At 40.1% G+C, this 23,105-nt stretch overlaps 1 protein-coding gene across 7 annotated transcripts in view; it reads left to right on the forward strand.

The window, feature by feature from the left end:
• The first annotated feature begins 313 nt into the window (after positions 1–313).
• LOC100863710 (protein gustavus) overlaps positions 314–23,105 on the forward strand; it is a 201,751-nt gene continuing 178,959 nt past the window's right edge. For 2 of the 7 annotated variants that reach the window (XM_086909448.1, XM_086909447.1), the window contains exon 1: positions 314–790. Coding sequence is in view for 1 of the 7 variants with exons in the window: in XM_012493601.3 (XP_012349055.1) it covers positions 21,099–21,115 (17 nt within the window). In the remaining 6 variants the exon portion in view is untranslated. Of the gene's footprint in view, positions 791–20,468; positions 20,967–20,998; positions 21,116–23,105 lie in introns of those variants that run through there. The other 5 variants (XM_086909446.1, XM_086909445.1, XM_086909444.1 and 2 more) reach the window with 4 other exon arrangements.

Consider the following 23,105-nt stretch of genomic DNA (forward strand, 5'->3'; position numbering starts at 1 on the left):
ATTCTTAAGATACTATATACCATCGACATTCGATTTCTAAAGTACGTAAAATAATTTTTTTTAGAAAAAAATTTAATGTTATTTAATTGATTTAATACAATAATATAACATATGATTTTATTTTTATCAATATGTTATATAGAATAATAATTGAAGATGATAATTAAATGAATTTTATTTATTTATGATGTTGGTATTGTCATTAGTAAAAATGCAAACTAGTTCTGCCATCTTACGTCATAATTTCTAACGAATCGAGTATCAGCCGTCGAGCAGGGATGCCAACGAGACGCGCGCATCTACGGCAGATCGTACGCGGAGTCGCGTCGTAAACAAGTTCGTTGCATCGGTAGTCGTATTTTCAAAGTTTTTTTTGCGAATCAGTCATTTACTGGTGCATTTTTCGCGATATCTCAAGACGAATCGTTTGTCGCGACGTAGTGTATAGACGTTCGAAACCGAACAACACCGTAAACGTAACTTTTTCCGAACGTTTCCACGATAGTGTGAGTGTGCGGGTTGGCAAGCGTTGCTTCGAGTGCAGTAGGGCTGCCATTTTCCGTGTGTTGCGGTACACGAGCAAGAAAGAGATAGATATTCGTGTACAGAGAAGGACGGTAAAGCTTCCGAACACACGGATTTTCGCGGTGCAAAAGACAGGAATTTCTCGTGCGTTGATTCATCCTTGTAAGACTATATCTCGTAATCGCAGTGGAAACACAGGAAATAAAGGCAAAGGTGAAGGGACAAATCGCGGGAGCGCGCGTTCGAAACTGGCCCGACGATCAAGGTTAGTTCCTCTTTTCATTTTCATATTCTTCCTGGTTGTCCTCTTTAGCACAAACGAGCACATCTGGTTTTCCTTTGAATAGAACGCGTCATTTTGTTCGTTATTGTGAGAAGATATTTCACGATAATAAAATTGTTGTCCGTATCCTTATCGTATTATGACCGATCAGCTGACTTTTTTTTTTACGCTACTACCGCGTGCATCTCGCGAAACACCGACACGTTCCAATACGGACGCGTTCGTTAAAGATACGCCATTGCGTGGGTAGTTTGCTGTCTGGAAACGGTGATGATTCTGAACGTTTGAAAATAACGATCTCGCGTACGATACATTCACGTATCGAAATATATCAGTGAAGTAACGTTAATGATGATCTTGATCTATCCATAGCACGATAATATCGAATTTCACAGTGTGCCTTCCGTTTTTGGTGAATTGCCTTGATTACGAACACGGGCAAGAACGGCGAATTTAAAACCGTGTTGCTATTTTATCGATAATGTCGTTCGTAAATTCGTTGTCGAATGCGCTATCGTGTGCAATGTTTACGATATTCTCATTTTCGCTATTTCGCTTCGCTCGTATTCGCTTTATATATATATGTATATATATATATATATATATATATATATATATATATATATATGTATATATTTTTTTTTTTATTAAAACCTTTATTAAATCCAAAGCTTTTTTAACTGATCGCGATAATTCTGTTGCAAACAATAAGTAATTTTTAACTTCGATTTCGGCGATTTTTCGCCGACGCTCGTAAAGTTTCCATTCGTTTTACGTTTATTCTTAGAAACGATACTACTGGCATCTTTTTTTTGTAGCCAATCTAGCAAAGATTTTACGATCTCTCTCTCTCTCTCTCTCTCTCTCTCTTTCTCTCTCTCTCTCTCTCTCTCTCTCTATAGACACAGAGTTTTGTGTTGTACAAACACACACTCTGACGTGCTCGTTCGCGCTAAAATTTCACTCGAAAGAGGCAACAAAGGACCGTCGATCCGGAAGCTGTTCACAATGCAGAAAAGCAATCAAATATCAATTTCACTGTTGGCATCTCTCGTCGAACGGACATTGGTCAGTGAAACGGGCCACGGGTATGGGGACGTGGATGATCATTTTCCAATTTACACGGAACGGTTTCAATTATGAAAGCGATCTTGAAACATCACGTACATGTAACGAGGAAAAAAGAGATCGTCCATCGTGCCACTTACCGCACGTTATCGTTGATATTATACCAGCCTTGACTGTGTTTAAGCAATTAACCTGCAATAACCGAGAAACATCGTATGTCCGGTTTGTAATGGGCTTTTGTAAAAAATATCTCTCGGTATCTACCGGTTTGTGACTCGACACAAACCGTTAACCGTTGCTCTTCTTCTATTCGTATTTGTTGTACATAGTGTAAGAATATGTGATCTTTCTCCCCTCCATTCTAATAGTGGAACCATGAGAAGCTTTTCTATTTTCGCAACGTGTTCACGACTTTACTTTTGGTCGTGTACGATTTCTAAATCGTTCTCGGGTCCCAGGCAGAAAATAATACGAAAATCGACTCGTAATCGTGAATCGGTAATCGTATTATTATTATCTCCTGCATAGTCAGTCGCTCCCTTATACGATGACTTTACGTTAATCAATCGCGTTGCCGCGTGTCTTGTTCCAATAATCGTTGCACTTCCTGATTCGCGACTTCCTGCTGCAGGACTGGTTTTATTACACAAGACCGGTCGATAGATCTTTTGTTTTTCTAGTTGTTAATGATCGTTTACGCGTATCGAGGCGTATATGCAACAATCTTTTTCTTTTTCTTTTTATATATACATATATAATAAAGTTAGCGTGCAATTAAACGATTCGATCTTGATTACTTTTTCTCTTATGTAAATTATATAGTGATACCGTATAATATTTATTACGATAGTCATACATTTTTGTATCGATTTCAAAAATATTATTTGTAATTCCTTGCAAATAATTAATTATCGAATATATAATATTTATATCGTGGAAACGAATCGATGGGAAAAAAAAAATCATAAATTTTACAAACTTTGTATATCAGGAGTAACGAACAGCATGCGCGTTCTATGTATAGATATCTCGTCCATAGATCCGGATAAAAATCACAGGGGAACGATACCGGCTATAGAATACGCTATATATTTTTAAAAACAAATTCTCTTTATTTTTCTTTCACGCGAAACTTGAAACTGAAATTCACTTGTAAACATCGGTAAAAAAAAAAAAAAAAAAAAAACAGGAAAAATATCCGTATACCACAACGTTGCACGTACTATATTTCATCGTGCAGGGGTTGAGAACAGAATCGAAAAGGTTTATACAACGATGTGGAAATAAACGTGTAAATATTCGCGATCTAAATGTAAAACTCGATTCGAAAAAAAAAAAAAACAGGAACGATCCTTCCTTTTCTCCCCCTCCCCTTCAAAAAAAATGCGATACTTCTCGAGAGTAGAGAAGACCTATCTTTAACAGTAAGTTTTCAGACGAGGATTAGATCGACAAATTTGAAGAGATGAAAGGAGAGGGAACGTGGATGTTAGATCTAAAAATTTAGCTTCGAGAATTATTCATATTATACATTGAATGCTTATTTCTCGAGTAACCAATAATATCTATCTATAGGGTGATCTTATTTACGATCCATTAAAAATTTGATCACTTTCTCTCTCTCTCTCTCTCTCTCTCGAAATTAAACGCAATTTCATCCAATCCAAAATTGCATCCAGCATCTTGATTGATCTCTTGTTATTTTTTTGGACACACTTATAAGAGAAACGATCCTGGAATGGATATTGAGTTAGGTTTTAGAATTTAAAAACAGTATTCGCGATTTTTCACGGAAGCAACTGAGGGATTTACATAAAACACCCCATAGATATTGAAACACTAGCTATTAAACACTTGACGACTTTTACGGTTGATTAGTCACGTCCCTCTGTACAGGCAGAGAATTCAACGAATAGTACTAAACATTTTTCACTAATAATCTCGGGAACTTAATAATTAAAGAGAATCTAAAAAATTTTTATATTTTCGTGCCCACTTTCTCTCTCTCTCTCTTTCTCCCCTTCCCCCTCCCTCCCTTCTTCCCTCCCCACCATCATCATCCCTCGCCCAAATTTCGTGTCGATCACCGGGAACCTTTCGAAACTTTAACCCAGCCTTCTCGTCCGGGAAAAGCACATGCGGTCGTGATAATGCGAAAAGTTATTTTAACGAGATTCGATGGTAACGCGGAACGACGGTTGCACTTCCGCGGTCGGGTTACTTTTTCTAATTTAGTCCAGCCAACGTGGAAACTAAATTGTGGAAGGCTGCTTCTCCTCCTCGAGAGAGAGAGAGAGGGGGGAGAACTCGGCTAACGTTGTTCACTGCAGGCGATGTAACGTAACTCGGGTTAAAACAACCAGGGATTCTCAAGCCGAAAAAGCTAAGCGGCTCTTCCCACCACGCGTTGTAACTCGCGATTTAAAACTCATAAGCCTCGCCGCGTTCGTTCACGTCGCGTTTACGAGTCTCTTAGCCCTCGAGATCCTCTCTCTTTCTTTCCTTCTCCCTGGATATCCTGTTGGAAAGTTTGTGAACGCGGAGTATCCTCAAGTATCCTTCGGGGGATAAGGTGGTGGTGGTCGTAGTCGTTGCTGCTGTAAACAAAGTAGCTCGACTTCCTTGAGCTTCGTTACTTTCGTAACCTCTAGTGCCTAGGCTGCCGCTCGTTTCTCGAGACGTTGAACGTTTTACGCTTGGCGGGGACGGAAGCGTGATAGAATCGTCGAACGAGCGGTTGGAGATGAATTTAAAAATATAAAGTGATTTTTCTGCACGTGCTATGCTTGGAAAGATACGTGGAATAATGAAACGAATTGGTTGGAAATGCATTTTGTATACATCGATTCTGATAATTTGTTTGAAAAATATAGATTTCGAACAATTTCTTTCCCTATAATTTCTCTACGTATAATTAACTTTTTCCGAGATATGTACGAGTTATTAGCATGTTGTGTTAATACACGATATCTACCGTTTCTACAAATACGTGTTTATGCGTGTCTCGTTAATAATTAACAAGGTATACTGTGTTGTTGATCGATAGACGTTATCTGACACGAGTCATTAAGAAACAAGATTTAGCGATGTTGAAGCGCGATATACTTTAGACACATCCCCTCTTATGTTTTCAAAGTTTAAGCCATTTATCTGATCGTAGATCTGTCGAAGTGCTGCCTCTAATACCCGATACGTCGTTGTCTTACGTTTGACTGATTTTACGACGTTGTGACGATCTGTTACTGGATCTGGTTACACCAGGTTACGGCGCGCAAAAGTCATTAGTAAAAGTGAAAATACCAGTTTAAGAGCGAGAATATAGGCAGTTATTTTTTTTTCTCCCCTCTTTTCGAAACAAATTTAAATACACAAGTAACGGTAACCAAGACAACCTTTTTTTTTTTGTGTGTCTGTTCATGGAACGAAGAAGCTCGTTATTGAAATTGAATTACCATTTCCAACAAAACAAGTTTACAATGATAATAAACTGAGAAAAAAAGAAGAAAAAAAAAGAATCTTGTTTCATTAATTTCACCGTGGCCGTGGTGGAATGAACACAACATCGTATAAGATAACATCGAGATTTCAGCGTATACGAAAACAAAAAAATAGACGAGTTTTCGTTTGTTCGAACATTATCATAATTGTATCAGATTTTCAATTTGGCGAATCAGTATAAAGAAAGGTAGTCCAATATCGTAGCCTGGTAAATGGATTTCCCATTTCTGAACACGCGGTATAGTCGTTTGGCTTACTCTGTTTCGTCGTTCCCCTGATTAATTCATCGTTCGGTCGTAAGTTCGAATCCGGTCCGACAATGGGTGTTGCAGCAACCATCCACAACCACAATCGCCTATCATCTGTTCCCTATTACAGATTATCGCGACTGGCGCGTTTGTATAAACGTCTCGTGTATCCAATCACACGTGTGTCTCGATGGTGGTGGTGTTGTCTTTCTAGTCGAGGGAAGGGGGTCAACGACCTCCTCGGGTGTCGTCTCGATGATAAGAATCGAACGTGAACTTCGAAGGAAACTTCGTCACGTGTCACGGACGGCGGGGTATCGTCGTCCATGAAATTCAAAACTTGGTTGGAAAGGAAAGGCCGGGACGACACCTTGGAATTCGTGCGTCTCCCCCCTTCGAGAAGCCTGTCTGTCGTCCAACTGCATCAAACTTTTCGCAAGATCGGAAAACCTTTTGTGTGTGTGCGTGTGCGTGTTTCGCGCGCGACAAATTACAGGGAGAAGAGGCTTCGATTTACTTCTCGAGTTTCGGATAAGAGAAGAAAAGGAAGGAAAGGATAGTAATTGACAAGATTCTTTGGACGGAGAAGAATGGAATCTTCTTTGATTCGAGGAAATGTAATTCTTTTTTTTTTTTTTTTTTTTTGCAGAGTTTTCATTATATACCATGAGTCGTGATATAAACAATTTGGAATTAATATCGAGTGGGATACGATGCGCTGCGTTCTCTTTTAAGTTTCCAAAGTTTATTATGAAATTATAGAATAATGATTTTGACATCTGTGATATTTTTTTTGGCTTTGAGCGAGAATAAGAAGACACGTACATAGACACGTGTAGCCCGAGAAAAATTATCAAAGGTATTATTCTTCGCCTGTCATTAGATTCCACGGCGTAAAACGATAAAATTTGTCAGACATCGGTCTGTCTAAGCGCTTTTGGTCTCGAGATCCTCCTCGCTCGCTCTTGTTCGTTTCTATTTAACGAAGACATCGGCAAACTCTCTGAAAATAGGGGAATTATCCTTTTCAGAGATAACGGTGTGTCGGGGTCGTTTTTAGAGTTGGCGCGTCGAATAAATTTAATCGTCTCTTTCAATCTTTCGAGCGAATTCGTACATTTTTATCTGGGAATTGTAATTTAATTGCCGCGAAAAGGGTGGTCGTGGCGATTAATAATATTCCCAGGAACGATAAGAATTTCAATTCTGTGCTGCATGCAGGCTGATTCTCAGTGAAGAACGACAGCTACGAGATTATCGATCAAATTTGCAGCACGAATGGGAAGGAGTGGCACTTACTTTCGACGTGTTTCTCCTATCGTATTTAAAAAGTAGCTTCGAAAGAGTGATTTGCGATAAAGATATCGTGATTGAAAGCAGATGTCATTCGAGACGAAGCAGTACGAATTTCACGTCAAGTAAAGATCCTTTCAAAGCTCGAGCCTTTTTCAAAAAGAGATTACTTTATTCCTTAAAAAGCGCATATAACGAATATAAGAGGAATTTTTATTTCTAGATTATTTTCTTATTTTTAAAAAAGATTTTCAAGATATAAAATTTCTTTATGATTTCTTAAGAAAGAAAATGTATACAAAGATATCCTTTTAATAATCTTCGAATTAATTCTTGTTTATTAAAAGGGAGAAATTCATTCGCGCTTCGTTTCGTCTTTTATTAAAATTGTAATTAAAAAGGACACGTTGTATCGTATATACTCGAGAAAGAATTTCTACGAGAAAAGGAAAAAAAAAAAAAATTCGCTCATTTTTTAATAAAAAGAAAAGCGCAACGGTTATTGGATTAAATCACTTCCTTCGTCGTCGCAATGAAGCGGCATCTCCATACGTCACCAAGCACGTCTCGAAAAAGGTGTCATTTCGCAAGGATGAAAGAAATGGTCGTTGCACTTGTGGCGCGTGTAAACTCTATTTTCCGCGTACGATCGAGAGAAGTGACAGCAGAGAACGAGTAGCACTTTGTACTTACAAAGGCCCGTTCCGCTGAAAATGGCGTCTCCTTCTTCGGGCAAATGCATTTCTCGTCGAGTGGGAACGCAGCGGTGACCACCGGTGAACGAATACGCAACGGCTCTGACGAATCGAGCGAGTTTCGGTGTTAAATGCGTTTTCGATGGGGTGGTAATTTCGCCAGAGTTGTTCCACCGTCGATTGATCGGAAACGTCGACGAGAGGCCGCTTCGTTTCCCCGTTTATCGAATACCGCCTCTCGAATCGCGTTTCATGCACGTACGCGTGAGCTAGATTCTTTCTCTCTCTCTCCCCCTCTCTCTCTCTTTCCTTTTTTTCGTTTGCTTTTGATTTTTTCCCTTTTCGTTCTGTTTCGTCGTGCGTGGATGTAGCGAAATCGGTATGATTTTTAATTTTACAATAAAAGAAGAGTTTGTAAATAATAACGATAGAAGGTGATGGAAGGGAAATATTGCTGACAAAGGAGAAGCTTAATAGAAATATATCTAAAACATTTTACAGATATCGCGCGTTGCTAGCGTACGATTTTCTACGAAAATTTTATGGATTTACCGTACCGTAAAAGTTTATCTAATTATCGTTCAATCCTCCTCGAATCGGCGGTGGAACGACTTTCACATCGTCGATTCGCTTTCACGACTAAAACTTCGCCGAGATTCATTCGTTATTCGTCATCGATGCTTTAACCCAATTGCCTTGACCAATATACGCGTTCACCTGGTATTACGCAAGTGTAGCGAGCCAACGATGCGAAAGTATCGCGGTGGAATAGAGAATCGGCGCGTCACGTCCGCGTAGAAAAAGGAAAGAGAGGAGGGAGAATCGTTTTGTCGTTTCGCTTCGAAACGAGCGAACATGTTTCGCTAATTTGTTCATCGACAATGTTACCAAACAACCGGTTATACACGGTCTCGTCCTCTGCCATAACAGTTGGATTTCTGAATCGCGATCGAGTTGATTCCCAAGCGCCGCGTGCAATCCACCCCCACCGTTTCTCCTCTCCTCCCCGACCATGATTCTGAGCCGTATTATGAAAACGCATAAATGTACAATTACGCGCATGAAATATTCATAGTGAAGTTTCTCTTTGGCGGAAAATGGAGGGGGATTAAAAAAGAAAAAAGAAGAAGAAAAAGGAAAAATGAATGGCCATTAGTTTGAACGTTATCATCTGTACGTCTTCATTATTCCGTGGCGTTTTCATATCCCCGGATATGATTAAGGTAAATAAGATTAAAGACTGGATTAAAGTAAATTCTCGTTGTGGCCACAGCATTTCCTCCCTTAATGCACAACGCAATATTGTGCAAAAAATTTTATGCGTCAAACGCATAAAAGGGATGATATGTTTCCTCTTTTGAAAACCGGTTCGAATTTCCTTTTTGTCCATTTATTTCCCACTTTTAGTTGCCATAATATATCATCCGTGTCTTAACAGGTGCATCGATATTCCAAAAATTTTCTTCTTCTCAAAGCTTTCGAAAAGATTCTTTCTTCTCGATTCTACTTAAAATAATGAAACATCCATCCTCGAAGAGTTCGAATTTTTTCCATATACTTTGTGGTTAGATAATCTCCGAGTTTAAAAGATAAAAGGTGTACAATTTCTCTTTGTCGCCTGGGAAATTTTTGGAATATTAATCCTAGATTGCGCTCTCGCGTTTAAAATATCACCGCGATTTGGATCGTACACTTATATCCGGTGTACCAGCGTAATCCCAGACTTGCTTTACGGTGTCGTAATTTTTTAATTCCACCACGCGTTTTTTTACCGCGAGGGATTAAATAGGCGCGGCCTGTTACAAAACGAGGCGCTTAACGAGCGCGGAAAACTTTTGAGACGTACGTCCGTCCACTGATGGCGAGAGGAAGAGATTGAGAATCGGTGGAGACGTCGGATAGAACGGTGAACGGTGAAAGGAGTATCGTCGAAACGATATTATTGCCATTAGAATACCGATGTTCGCCTATGGTATTCGCGACGAAGATGCACAGTATTCCTCCTCCGACTTTGCCATTCATCGGGAAAATAATTCGAGTTACTCCACGTTACGCGCCATTCTCACGGTGGCGTTTCGTGATTTTTCGAGACGAGCGAAATCGAGAAGGACGGGCTCGTCGATTGTGAGCAGCAACGATGACGTTTACGTAGGTGTGGAAAGTTTATGGAATACGCCGGGACTACGTTTCTTAATTAAATCTCAACCGGCAGAGATCTCGCGTAATCTTCCTTGAACTTTGCGACGAGATTCTCTGTCGGCTGTTCCCTTCTCGTCTCGAAATTTCACCGAGAAAAGAGTATCGATAGCTCGCGTTGATAATTAAAAAAAAAAAAAAAAAAAAAAAAATAGGATCGAGGAAATAAGCAGGAAGTGACGTAATTTTAAAGCGAGCGCTAGATTATTGCCGATAAAAATTCCGAAATTCGCTTTAAAAATAATAGGAGGAAATATCCCAAGTTTACACCGAACGCGGCGTATAGTTGAAAAGTAATATGGCGGTAATCAGGTCACCGTGTATACTCGGCGGGATCTAGCGCAAACTTATTTTCCTTTTCCCTCGTACACGTGTTACTGTGGAGAAAAACACGGTCGTCATACGGGGCGGAGGGGGGATACGTCCAATATCCCCCAGCAATGAAATTCAGCGGCGTCGCAGCGCAATAGCATGGGTGTGGAAGCGCAGTCGGGAGTCAGCAGCGAAGATGTGGGATCCATTAGCGTTCCATTTCGAGCTCTGTGTTCCTATTAAATTATAAGAAACCTTTGCTTTACACGTTTATTTATTTAACGCTGTTGTGTGATCGGCCTGTGTGTGCACGGCCTGTGTGTTGCGAAATGTTACGTATTACATTACGTGTATTGGCGGGTCGCTTTCGATTCAGAGTTGTAAAATGGCGGAGAGGGGGGGAAAGAGAAACAAGAGGGCATTATATCGAGGAACATATTGAAAAGAAACTTGTCAGCATCAACGTCCAACTGGTACGATATTATCGACCGCAGGAGTGGCCGTTTTTTTTATCCAACGCATTTTTTTTCTTTTTTTTTTTTTTTTTTTTTTTTTTTTTCACGTATACCATTATGTCATCGTGTTTTATTGAATATCGTTCCGCCAGACAGGAGCCAGAGATTGCTAGCTGATTGATCTCAGGGACGATTCTCCGAGGCCTGAGAATTTCAACTCGAAAAATGGGAATATTTGTTGATTCTTTCCTTTCTTTCCACGTATAGGAAATATTCGTTTGAAAATGAAAGAAAGAAAGAGAGAGAGAGAGAGAGAGAAGAAAAGGGAAAAGAGGCTCAGACTTTGTCAATAATTAATGATATTAGAACGGATGGATAGCGGAGAAAAATATTTTTATATTATCTCCTCCAAAAGGAAGGAAGAAAATATTTCAAGTATCAACGAACCTTCTCCGTTATTCTCATGAAGAATGGTATTAACGAAAGGGGGATTCTTAACGATTCGATAAAAATGCAGCTCGATATTGCTGCTCCTTAATTAGAGTATACGGCGTGGTATACGTGATCGAGTACTATTCGTGCTCCTTCCTTCGAATAATTCTCGATGAAATATTCACGCGAGATGGTTGCAATCGAAGTATCCTGCATTCTATCCTCTCTGAGGGGACGCGGAGCATTATTAGGGCGTTTATCGGGCTGGGGGACCGTGCAATATAAATTTATCGTGGAATTATTTTCAGTCGGAATGCCATTTATTATTAATAGTATTGTCGATATCGCGATACTTTTCTCGTAGAAAGAAACTCGTGTTTCCATAAGTCCATAACTCGCCGATTCAAATATGAATGAAATGCGCGAGCGGGATAAATGTGGGGTTGAAGGATAAAAAAAAAAAAAAAAAAAGAAGGAAAAAGAAAAAAAAAATGCGTCTGTTTTCGTTACCATTTTGCGAAATTACGATCGCGACACAATTGTCATTCTTTTTTTCCATTATATGAAAATATCTACGAATTTACAAATTTACATCACATCCGTTTATATGGCGGAAATTAAATTTATTAAAATTTAATCCCCCGTAAAAACTCTTTACCGGCTCTTTATCCCGCTTTAATTCCGGCTGATATCGATTCGAGATCTTTCGAGGCAAATTAATTCCATGAAAGACATACGTGTTCGCGTAATTATGCAAGCCCTTTGAAATCGCGCGAGGGACCGAGTCGCGACCGCTCTCTGAATTTTATACCAGCAGGTCATACAGCTTTTAGAGCACTTGATATCAAAATTTATCGTTGAACGGGTTTTGTGGAGTGTGTGCTAGTTAATTTAACAGTCGATTAATATTAAACCTTTTCAAAAATGGAGCATTTGAAAGTGGAAATGTGAAGAGTTTATATTAATTAATATGGGAAATATTTTGTTTCGGGGGAGGGGAGAAAAGCTGGCGTAACGCAGAAATTTGTAGACAGAATAACGCGTGTGATTTTTTTTTATAACTGATTTATAAAAATATAATTTAATTTATAAAGAATCGAACGTTCAAGAAAGTTTATATATTGGATTAATAAATTTAATTATAGCAAATATATCTCGTAATGTAATATCTCTCTCTCTCTCTCTTTCTCTTCCCAATTTATAAACCTTCTCTCATAATTTCAATTTCTTCAATTACGGAATAATAACTCTTCGAGTTTCTTCGAGAAACTGCAATTCTCTCTCCAATTACAAAATTTTCATCGAAAAAAAAAAACAAGATTAAAAATAAAAAATATCTTGAAAAAAAATTTTAAATTCAATAAAATCCGTCTTAATCCCTTACCTTTTCTCAAGCAGGAAAAAGTTGCTCAAGCCGTATATCTAGATAAAAAGAAAAAATCCAAACTATCAAAAAAAAAAAAAAAAAAAAAAGAAGGAGAAAAAAATTGTCAACCATCGTTCCCAAAGATGTGCCAATAACGGAAATTAATCGATACGTGGGATCCGTTCTCCTTGACCAGGTTTCGTTTACTGCACGAACGCAACGGCGCGGCGAATAAATCGGCTTTTTATGCGGACCGCAATTCAGCGATTTTATGCGGAGCTTTTTACGCAAATATCCGTGACAATAAGACGAGTGCCGTTGCACAACGATCCGCTATTGTTTCTCCGTCCTCGTGTTAATTTCTCGGGTAATAATTTTTTCACTTTATCGCTTTCCTATAAACGCACCCCCGCGTGCATTAAGGCGCGGTGGACGAGTACGAAGGAGGAGGTTTTATACATCGTAACAGGAGTTACGAGACGCTTTCCGATATAAAAGAAAAAAAAGAAAAAAAAAGAAAAAAGCTGAGAGAAGAAGGGGAGGCTCGATAGAAAAGCGCGACTCGCTTCTTCGATCGCGGGACTCTCGAATGGTTTGTTCGCGGCGAAGAAAGAAGGGAAAATGTTCTAAGAGTCACTTGTTCGTCATGTGCACGCGTATATATCTGAATAGTCGGCCACTGCGTTTCGCTACACGAAGCCTCGAAGACACTTCACGGTTCGTTTACCCTGGCTACCTACGACCGCCTACCTGAGATACTCTCCCCTCCCCTTCAGAGTCTGCCCAGCTTCGAAACCTTTTCGAAGCTCCCTTTCGTATCAGCTCTTTCTCGTGTTACTTCTCGAATCGATGGATCACCGCCGCGTTAGGGATCAATTTTTTCCTTCCCCCAAGAGTTTTATCAGAGAAGCCGGCGCGTTAAAAAATTTACTCCGCCAATAGCTAATTGGGGAATTGGAGGAAAGATCGATTTCGAATTCTGCTCTGCTAAATTTTTTTCCCCGTGAAAAGTTTATCAGAAGTGAAACTCGCGTGGAACGCTCCACTTGGTCCGCTTTAAATATTAATCGATGGAATTGGCAAATCGAAGAAGAGAAATCCATAAGGAATCCCACTGTGTTTTAACTCGAGAAACACGAATTTCGTATTGTCTAAAATTTTCGGTTCGTCGGAACGAGGGATGAAGAAAATGGAAAAATTGGGGAACGAGTAGTAGGAAAGCTCGCGAGGAAAGCTTAATCAATCAAATTTCGGTGAAATTTTCGTGGAACGAGGGCGCCATCGTGAAAAGTGTTTTCACCAGTTTCCAATTCAACCGCGCTCCTCAATTCCGAAATGATAAACGACGGGGTGGCGGTTCGGATTGGCGCGTTGTCGTAGCGCGGAATCCGGCGCAATTAGGATCCGGCCAAGTATTTGTTCGTTAAATCGACGAAATGAAAGCAAACTGCACGCGTTAATTTCGCCGGACGATCGGATCCAACGATCGACCGACCGATCGATCCCTCGTCATTAGCGTGTCGATTCATCCATCCCTCTTCGCGCGAGCATAATTAGAATAAACGTTCATTAATGTTCTCGCGATTTCGCAATCAGCTAACCGGCTGTATTCGTGCAGTTTCGAGAAGAATTTTTCAATTTTTGTCGGAGCGAGTTGAAGAAGAGGGTTTGAGATACGCGTGATGGTCGTTAACGATTTTCAACGTTCTTTTCGCGAGCGAAGAAAGAATCGTGTCGAGAAGGAAGCGACTATGAGCGAGAGATGGAATGAAGGAGGATGAATACATGAGAGAGGTGAAACAATTTCGAGAGATTGTTAAAAAATACGATTTATTTTCTTCTTTTTCACATCCCTAAATCGCGCGGAATTTACTTCAAATAATGGTTGCATCGTTGTTGACTGGTTTTGGAGGATGAGAAAAGATCTCTGGCCGATCGAAATTCGTGTTATCGGAAATCAGCCAAAACGAACGTTCACGAATCGCTATAGTTTTCGCGGTGCGCTCGCGATAAGCGTAATAAAGAGTGGGCTGATTTGCGCCCCGTCGATACGCGGCCTGTTATTCGTTTGTTTTACGCGTCATTGGCAAATGTGCGGTAAATCAGACACAGAGAACTCGTACATCGACCAGGAATCCGATTTCGAATCCAGCTGTCGCGAATATATCTTTCGACCAGCGTTTTCCTAAATTTTTTTCATCCATTCCGATTTTCACAAATAAATGAATAAATAAAAAAAACATCAAGCCTGAATAAGGTTTACGAGTTGTCACTAGCTCCCGAATTTTCGATCATAAATGTTTATATCCACGCCGACGTGCATAAAGATCGAAAATTGAACTGTTCATCGAATACGCTGGTGCACACATGTATTATCCATATTATCAGCGATTATTTTCCTAATTATAGCGTAAAACGACGCGTAAAATTAAAATTATGGAATTGTTAGAACAGAAAAAAAAATCGTTACACTTTTTAGTAAAAAATCCTAGAAGTTGTCGTTCTTATCATTGCAATTTCGTTCGATTTCAATCGAATATTCCGATTAGTCAGAACGGTTTTTTACCTTTTCCTACAATTTTTGTGGATTGATCCGTTGTTCCGTACATCTATCCGAATTACAGTGAATTGTCAAACCGGTGGCGGCCTCGCGTAAACTGCACGAGCACGAGTAGTAATAGGTTGCGCTAATCATCTCGGCGAATGCGACATTAATTTTCATTGGGCCGGGACCTTAGCTGTCGTGTACCTTTCGTCGCCGTCCCATTGCCAACAATGTCGCGCGACATTACCGCGCTCAACCTCCCCTCCCCTTCCCTCCTCTGCATCCACCCCTCTTTACTTTTTATCGTATTTCCCGGGGAGAAAATTGGCCCCCGTTAGCCAACGGCCAACGCCAACGCTCTGAAATCGCGGCAAACTTATTAGATTCCCTTCCCCCGCCGCCGCAATGGGGGATATTTGCGGAATTTTCTCATTATACTACCAGATATTCACCGGAAACTTGAAAAATTATCACGGTTAATCTCACCGTGCCGAGATAGAAATTGATGCGCCGCCCCAATCATTTTTCCGCCGCTTATTAGGGGAGATGCTTTTAAATTCGACTCGTGGAGATCGGCCGAGCATCGTTCTAGTTAATGAAGTCGAGTCGATACGACTCGGAGGGAGGAGGGTCTCTCTCTCTCTCTCTCTCTCTCTCTCTCTCTCTTTGCACAGGTGTGTGTGTGTGTGCGCGCCACTTCGACTTGGTCGACCGCCTCGCCTCTTCGTTCCGCAACCCGTTCCCCTTTGGATGCTACGGCGTTATAGTCGAGGGTTAACAGTTTAATGAATATCTAGGAAAAAACGAGTCGGAAAGTCGTTTCGAACAGATGAGACAATCGTTTTATTCTTTTTCAAAGAATTTTTTAACAATATATATATATATTCGTGTTTAATTACTTTACAATTTTTCTTTTACAAAAAAAAAAAAAAAAAGAAAATTCATCGCTCGTCCAATAATTCTTCGTGAGACGGGGCCCCCGTTTCACTTTACGTGATACACGAAGATGCGAAAAGGGGGAGAGTATCGCGATCTCTTATACGGAATCTCCTACGTGGAGGCCGCGTGATACGTCGAGCTTTGTCGGGAACGAGACGTGACCCGAAGCTGGAAAAATTTTTCTCGCGTTATTTCGCGTGTGGAAGAACGAACGCGACATATAGAATCGGGCGTCGGGTTTTCGAGCGCATCCTGGCCCATCATCATTTCGCAACGCCTCTCTTCCCTCACTGACATTTGACGTATCCAGTATAAATAACGTTTGCTGCGTCCAGTGCAAATAATCATTTAATAAATGCCACGCACCTGCGGCTTTGAAACTTGACATTTATTTCGCGGGGATTTCACCTGGAGAACGGCCGGCCGCCCCGCAGAAAAATATGATCGTTGGCGGACTCTGGTTCGGCTCGAGAATCGGACGTTGGGAGGGGAAAAAAAAATAAAAAAAAGAAAAAAAGGTAAAGAGGGTATCCGTGACGTAAATGTCACGCTTAATTGCCGCTTCGTATTTTAAGTCCGAGCGAATAGTCGGTTGTAAAAAATCTATTATATGGGATGGAGGGAAAGAGTATGTAAGAGTATGTATTTCGAATTTTTGACTTTGACGGAATTTATGTATACCCGGCCAAAAGCGATATGGATACGTTTTAATTGAAACGTGTTTTGTTCGGAGTTTTCGATCGCGAAATTTTTGCACGAATAATAATTTTATTCGAAATTTTTATATGCGCGGAGAGAGAAAAAGAGAGAGTTCAAAGTTCTTCGTTAACGACGTTTTGAACGACCGATGTCGATATGTGACGCGTAATTGTAGGTATATATATATATATATATATTGGAAAATTTATATAATGAATAGTAAAATTGTTGTAAAAAACATATTTTTGTCGCCTAGTTTCATTGTTTTGCGTGTATATTCTTTCACTCTTCGTGGACAGTTTTTATTTTTTATTTTTTATTTTTTTACATTTAAACGAAGATCCATTTATACGAGCTCGATCGATCGAAGCTTCTCTGGTCTCTAACGAAAGCTTCCATTATCTAAAAACAATCATCGAGCATCGCTATAGTTATGTAAATGTTTCTATATAATAGAGTAGAGAGTATACGCGGTCGAAAGATATATCGCGTCAATTGTTCGCGAATTCGTTCGTGCAATACGTGTTATAAAATTCGCGATGCATGAATCCATTTAAGCATTATGCAATTTTTGCGCTCGCGAAGCTAGTTTTCTAAATTCTTAAACTTTGAAACTGAAACGTTATTATATATTTATGAGCAAATGTTTGATGGAATGTGCACCTGTATATGAAACTAAACTGTTAATTAAACGAAAAATCATAGCGAGGAAAATGATGTGGACTTTTACCGTATGAACGACCTGGTTATGCGAAACTGAATAATTAAAAATTCATCGCTTTTCATCGAATGTAGAAAAAATATATATACATATAGAGGAAAAACGCAAAAAAAAAAAAAAAAAAAAAATATTATCGAGACTCTTTTCAAATTATCTATCGCGCATCGTTCACCTTTTTATTAAATTTTTATTAAATTCGCGATACAATTCAAATAAAATAAACAAAGTCGAAAATAGTCGGACACGATTTAACAATAATTTTGAAAGATATTATATATATCCCCCATCGATGAATCCACGAATGGCCGGAGAATATATTTTATTACGCGTTTCGCAAACAAAAAGAAACTAAAAAAAAAAAAAAAAAAAAAAAAAAACGATATAAATTCGCGAATTGGCAACGAAAATAAAAACACGTTTCACTGCACGCTCGATAAATATGAAGGGGAGAGGGAGGAAGAAAGGAAGAAAAAAAATTATCGTAACGTTTCCGATTAAATTAATCGAATTCGTAGGTTCAGGTGGCTTCAGGTGTGACCGTGCACGGCTTCGAAACTGGTCGGATCGGGCTGAGTTAACGGTGCACGCAAGGGCCAAGAACCTTTGGTCGTTGTATGCACCTGGAATACATATTGGCCGCTTCGAGCACTCGAGCACCTAAGCAATATTCCCTCCCAGCTTATTGTTCCCGAACGTGGCACGACCTTCGTCAAAATTGACTGCCGACCAAGCAGTTTGCAAACGTTTCTTTCTTTCCACTCGTCTCGTTCAACCTGCTATTTCACGCAAGATAATTAACCTTTGGTTCGATAATTGTTCGGGTGGTTCGTTCATGAGCGATCTTGAAGAGGAGCTGGCTGGACAAGTAATACAATACGAGAGACAAGCGTAATAATTTTTGTGGAAAAATTTCGGTCGAAAGTTAAATGGTAAGGGTGCGAATACATTCGAGAGTAAAACCCTCGAGAATTGCTCTTAAGAGAATTTTTCGCGAGTGGGAATTACGCGGGAGAATGACTTGTCCAACTGGCTCTGATTTTCAAGAGCAAATCTCGAGAGCTTTTTTCTTTTCCTTTTTTTTTTTTTTTTTTTTTTCACTTTGAAAATATATTCGCACCTTAAGCAATTTAATTTTACACCAGATGAAGATAGAACATGACGATACAGAGTGCAACACAGCAGCCTTCCTCGATCGACGTTTTTAACCACTTTTCAACTTTTATACCTGTTTCCTCCGCGAATATATCAATAATTTCGATCTATCCGTAAATTTATACAATCGTTCCGACCGTGGATTTCCTTTTCTACAGCGAAAATACAGAGATACACTGCTGAAATCAACTATTACCCGGGCTCCTCTGGCATTTCAACTTTTTTCCACGAGTACACGGGCCAGAGTATCGACAACGGTCGACAATGCAAAGCTTGTTCGACGAGAGACGTCGATAGGGAAATCCTATCTGTCGTTATTTCGAACGTGAAACTCGGCGAGGAGGATACGTCTCTCTCTCTCTCTCTCTCTCGCTCGTTTCGAGAATTTCGTTTTATCAGATTTATCGAGTATTTGCTCTCCCGGTATATGCAAAACCGGAAATCGTCCGAGTTTATCTCGATAAATAAGCCGCGAGTGACCCAATAACATTAGCGATCATATCCATATGATATTTTCGACGCGAATAAGTTTAGTAGATGGAGGAGGGCTCGTCGAACTGTGTTTGAAAATGCAAGCGTGAATGGCTTTACCCACCTTTATATCCCCAAAATAGCCTCGTTGTCGGCGGGGAGGAGTAGAGTATGAGGGGAGCGAGAGAGAGAGAGAGAGAGAGCGCGTGTTCGAGCCGGCGTGGTGTGAGGGAGATATTGAATTTGTATCGACAAACACCTATTGGCAATCGATCGATCCCGAGGGGATCGATTTTCCTTTCCCTTCTCTCCCTTCACTCGATGGATGGTGCACAGCCGTCTTGGAAAAGGAAGGGAGGGAGGGGAAAAAAAAAATGTCTTCCTCCTACGTTTCCGTCGATAACGCTATTAAGGAGAATCCGATACTTCGTATTACGGTGAATCGATTTTCAAGCTTTTGGCTCGTCTTCTCCCGCGAAAAGCAAATATTGCGAGATAAACTCGGAATCGCGAGTAAATTATCGTTTCGATTTTTTTCCTTTTTTTTTTTTTTAAGTGAATCTCTCTCTCTCTCTCTTTTTTCATTTTAATTCGTGTTAATTCGTGTTTTGTGAATGTCGATCGGTTAAAACCGATTTAAAAATCGCAACATTTAAGCAGATTAAAAATTTATTACTTATCTTTTATGGTTCGTGTTTCCTGTTCGTACAATTTGTATAATGATAATGTTATATGTGTTTCGAGTAAAAAATTGGCTTGGCAAAAGTCTTTATCTTTTTTTTTTTTTTTTTCTTTTCCTTTAATTATTTGAGCATTGCGAGGATTGATTGAAGTAATTGAAAGATCAACATGTTTATAACGCTCGAAGAAGTTATCTTTGAGATAGTTGGCGATGAGTAAAGTTGTTGGAGGACAAATTCATTAGATTCAAAGGAAGATTATTAGTTTTCATTTCTCAACAGATAATATTGATACACGAACGTACGTACTACCTTCGTTTCTTTCGAAAATATTCTTGATCAAACAAAAGGAACGTATAGGTATCGCTATCGACGGATTTAAACATCTTCGAACACGTATAATAAATCTCCTCTTCGATTCAATATCTACGCGTCTATAATTTAAACGGATAATATAAATAGAAAAATGAACGAGCTCGATTCGATCGATTTCCAAAGTCCAAAACATCGAAAACGCGAAATTTGCCGCAGAAAAATATCAGTCGAAACTTATTTATCGAGTTTATAAGCCATTAATCACTCCAACGGACTGTTTCTCTCCCTCCTCCAACACAAGCTCAAATCCCAAAACGGTTACACACCACATCGGAAAACTGATGAAACGAATGAGAAGAAATTTCACGCGATTCCGTGAAATTCGCAATTCGGTTCGACACGAGAGCAGAGGAAGAAGGGGAGGGGGGCAGAAGGGAGGAGAGAAATCGTTTTGGACAAACAAGGATGGCCGACGTAACGAGCCCACGAGGAGGAAGTTTCCACATTGCGGATGGTAGAGGCGCCTCAGGCGGCGCCTGGCTGCGAGTCAATCGCGCTCCGAGTGTAGCTTCGGCTACCACCGAATTCAGTCCACGGTGTTGCTTGCTGTGTCTCGCATCCTCGCCACCTCGCTTCGTGGTCAAGGTGCGCCCGTAGTCACGTGGTTAACTTACGAAAGTGTGACAGGGAAACAAAACGGGTAACTGGGTCGCTCGTTCGTTCGTACACACCGTACGTTCGCGTGGTCCGTTTATTCGACGTGGCGAGAGGAGGAAGAATCACATGTGCGTGCAAACTGCGACTCCCTCGTCTTTCTTCTTACACGTTTATTCCCTCGCGTGTCTCTTTTGATCGGTCGCGTGTGAACGTGCATTTCGACGAGAGAGGTGTATCATCGTTTCGAGATTCTCTCGATTTCAGTTCGATCGACGTCTCGTGAAGATATTCTCATCCTCGAGTGGTGTTTCTCCTTTCAAGATCGACGAGAAGTGTCCCGAGGACAGACACCTGTTCCCCCCTCCTCGCGATAATAATTAAGTCTAAGAAAGGCAGCTATATTTCTCGTGATTTTGGTAAGTGGTCTGTGCTAACCGTGCTACGTGGTGTACGATGATGTGACTCTCGATGGTTGTACCCTCCCCCGCCACCGCCGGTTATACGTGTTTCTCGAGAGGATTAAAAGGGAATCCGACGAGCAGGAATTAATGCAGCGCAACGATAGGTTCGTAAACGTTATCGACCACCACCCCACGAATTCTCGATTCGGGGGTCGAAGAAATTAGAAAAAAAAAAAAAGAAAGGAGAAAGAAATTTCAGCGACGCGCAGTGACGTTTGATATTTTTTCTGATGTCGCTGAAAAACAGGGTCGATCGATATTAGAGAGAGACGTATATATTTTTCGATACGCGGCTCTGTTCAATGCAACGTGCGACTTTGAAGTTATTCAATTTGCAGTTTGGCCCGTGAATCGATGCTAATGGATCGAATAAATATGCTCTCATCCTCTCCTCCCCCCTCGTCCGAGCGGAAAGCGGCTGAACCGCTTTACCTTTGCTTTTTCATCCTATATTCGCATCGTTCCGGGTAATCTCATGCAAAATTTTCCCTACGGGGAAAATCTTTCCTCGACACTCGGAATTTTGAGGTAACTTGGCTGTACTCGTCTCCTTCCCTCTCTCCCTCCCTTCTTCGTGAATAATCATGGAGTGGAGTTTACGGGCCGCGTTTTTCACGGTTCGTCTTCTCTCCCGGAAAACGTCGTTTCATCCATGTTTCACCGGTGACACAAAGGAATCCCTTTAGAGAGTTATTTCCCTCGAGTTCTGTAATTCTCTCCCCGACAACTTCTTCTTTTAACTTACATATCATTTACATCATTTCCTTAACGGTTTAGAAATTCGGTTTTCGATATTCTTCTCGCGGTTTGCTCCTTCTTTTTTTAAGCGTTCCTCCGTTTTTGAACCAGGAAGAGTCGGAGAATAAGACGAAAAAGTGAACGTTTAACTTTTGCGGTCGTTTGATTATTTTCGAATTTTCTTTTTTTTTTTTTTTCTAGATCCTTTTAAGCTCGTTTACTTTTACAAATATCATCGGATATTTATAGCGTAGCATACTTCTGTATGCCGACATATTTCTTTGAAGTTGTGCCAAGTGAATCATCGACGGAAGATAGTAGAAATGACGCGTTTTATTAAGGAAGGCGAGTAATTTCAACAGTGGAAGTGAAAAAAGAAAAAATATTTGCATTTTTATTCCAGTATTATAAACTGCGTTTCCATCTTCGCGATATTCAATTTTTTTCTTACCATATGAAAATGTTATCGAAGCGAATATACGAAATTTGTAACATAACAATTTAATTAATGTTTGAGAAAGAATGGAATATTCCCAACGAAATATCATATTCGATTTTTCCAAGACGTATCCGGAAATCCTCGAGGCTATCCCGTGTTCTTTCCTTTCCTCCTTGTTTATGGTCACCGTTTTCCCTCCAGGCTTACGTGAAGGATGGTTATCGACGATGCGACGTAGAATTTTCCCCTTGTTTTATTTTTGCACCCCATGTTATGAGAGCAGCAACACGAGTCCCGCGTTTGTTCCGCGCTCAGTGACGCGCTTAAACCGGGTTAGTAATGGGAATTTATTGGCAAATTTATTGGAATACCGAGAAACGAACGAATTGCTCGGTTATTAACATCGATAATCGCCACGGATATAAACTGGCAATGCTCTCTGAATATTAAAGGTATGCCTTTACGCGAACTTTTCGAAACGTTGTCGGCAATATTGATATTTATACGCATATACACTCTGGAGACTCGGTGATTTGAAAAAAATTTTCGACGCTAGCTGACTCACATATTTTTAATTTCTTCTACGCCTTTAATACGAAGAACAACATTGCCGAATAGTGGTATCGTATGGCATCAAATGTTTGTCACTCAATTGTTTGTCAACATTTTCAAGGATCCAACGAAGCTGGTCCACTAATTGGACTCTCGAAATTTTAGAAATTCCGATGAATTCACGGGTGACGAAATATCTTCGAGAACCTTATTATCGAAAATTCTCGAATGTCTCTATCAAATATACGCGATACATATACATATACCGTGTATTTGTTAACGTTTTGTGACAGAATTATTACGATATTCAATGATTCGCTTTCTGTTGAGCAACAATGGTTTTTCCCGTGTAACGATAATTTTTT

The sequence above is a fragment of the Apis florea genome, unplaced genomic scaffold (genome assembly GCF_048593485.1).
Source record: "Apis florea isolate Af1SG1 unplaced genomic scaffold, ASM4859348v1 contig_3158_pilon, whole genome shotgun sequence".
NCBI lineage: Eukaryota > Metazoa > Arthropoda > Insecta > Hymenoptera > Apidae > Apis > Apis florea.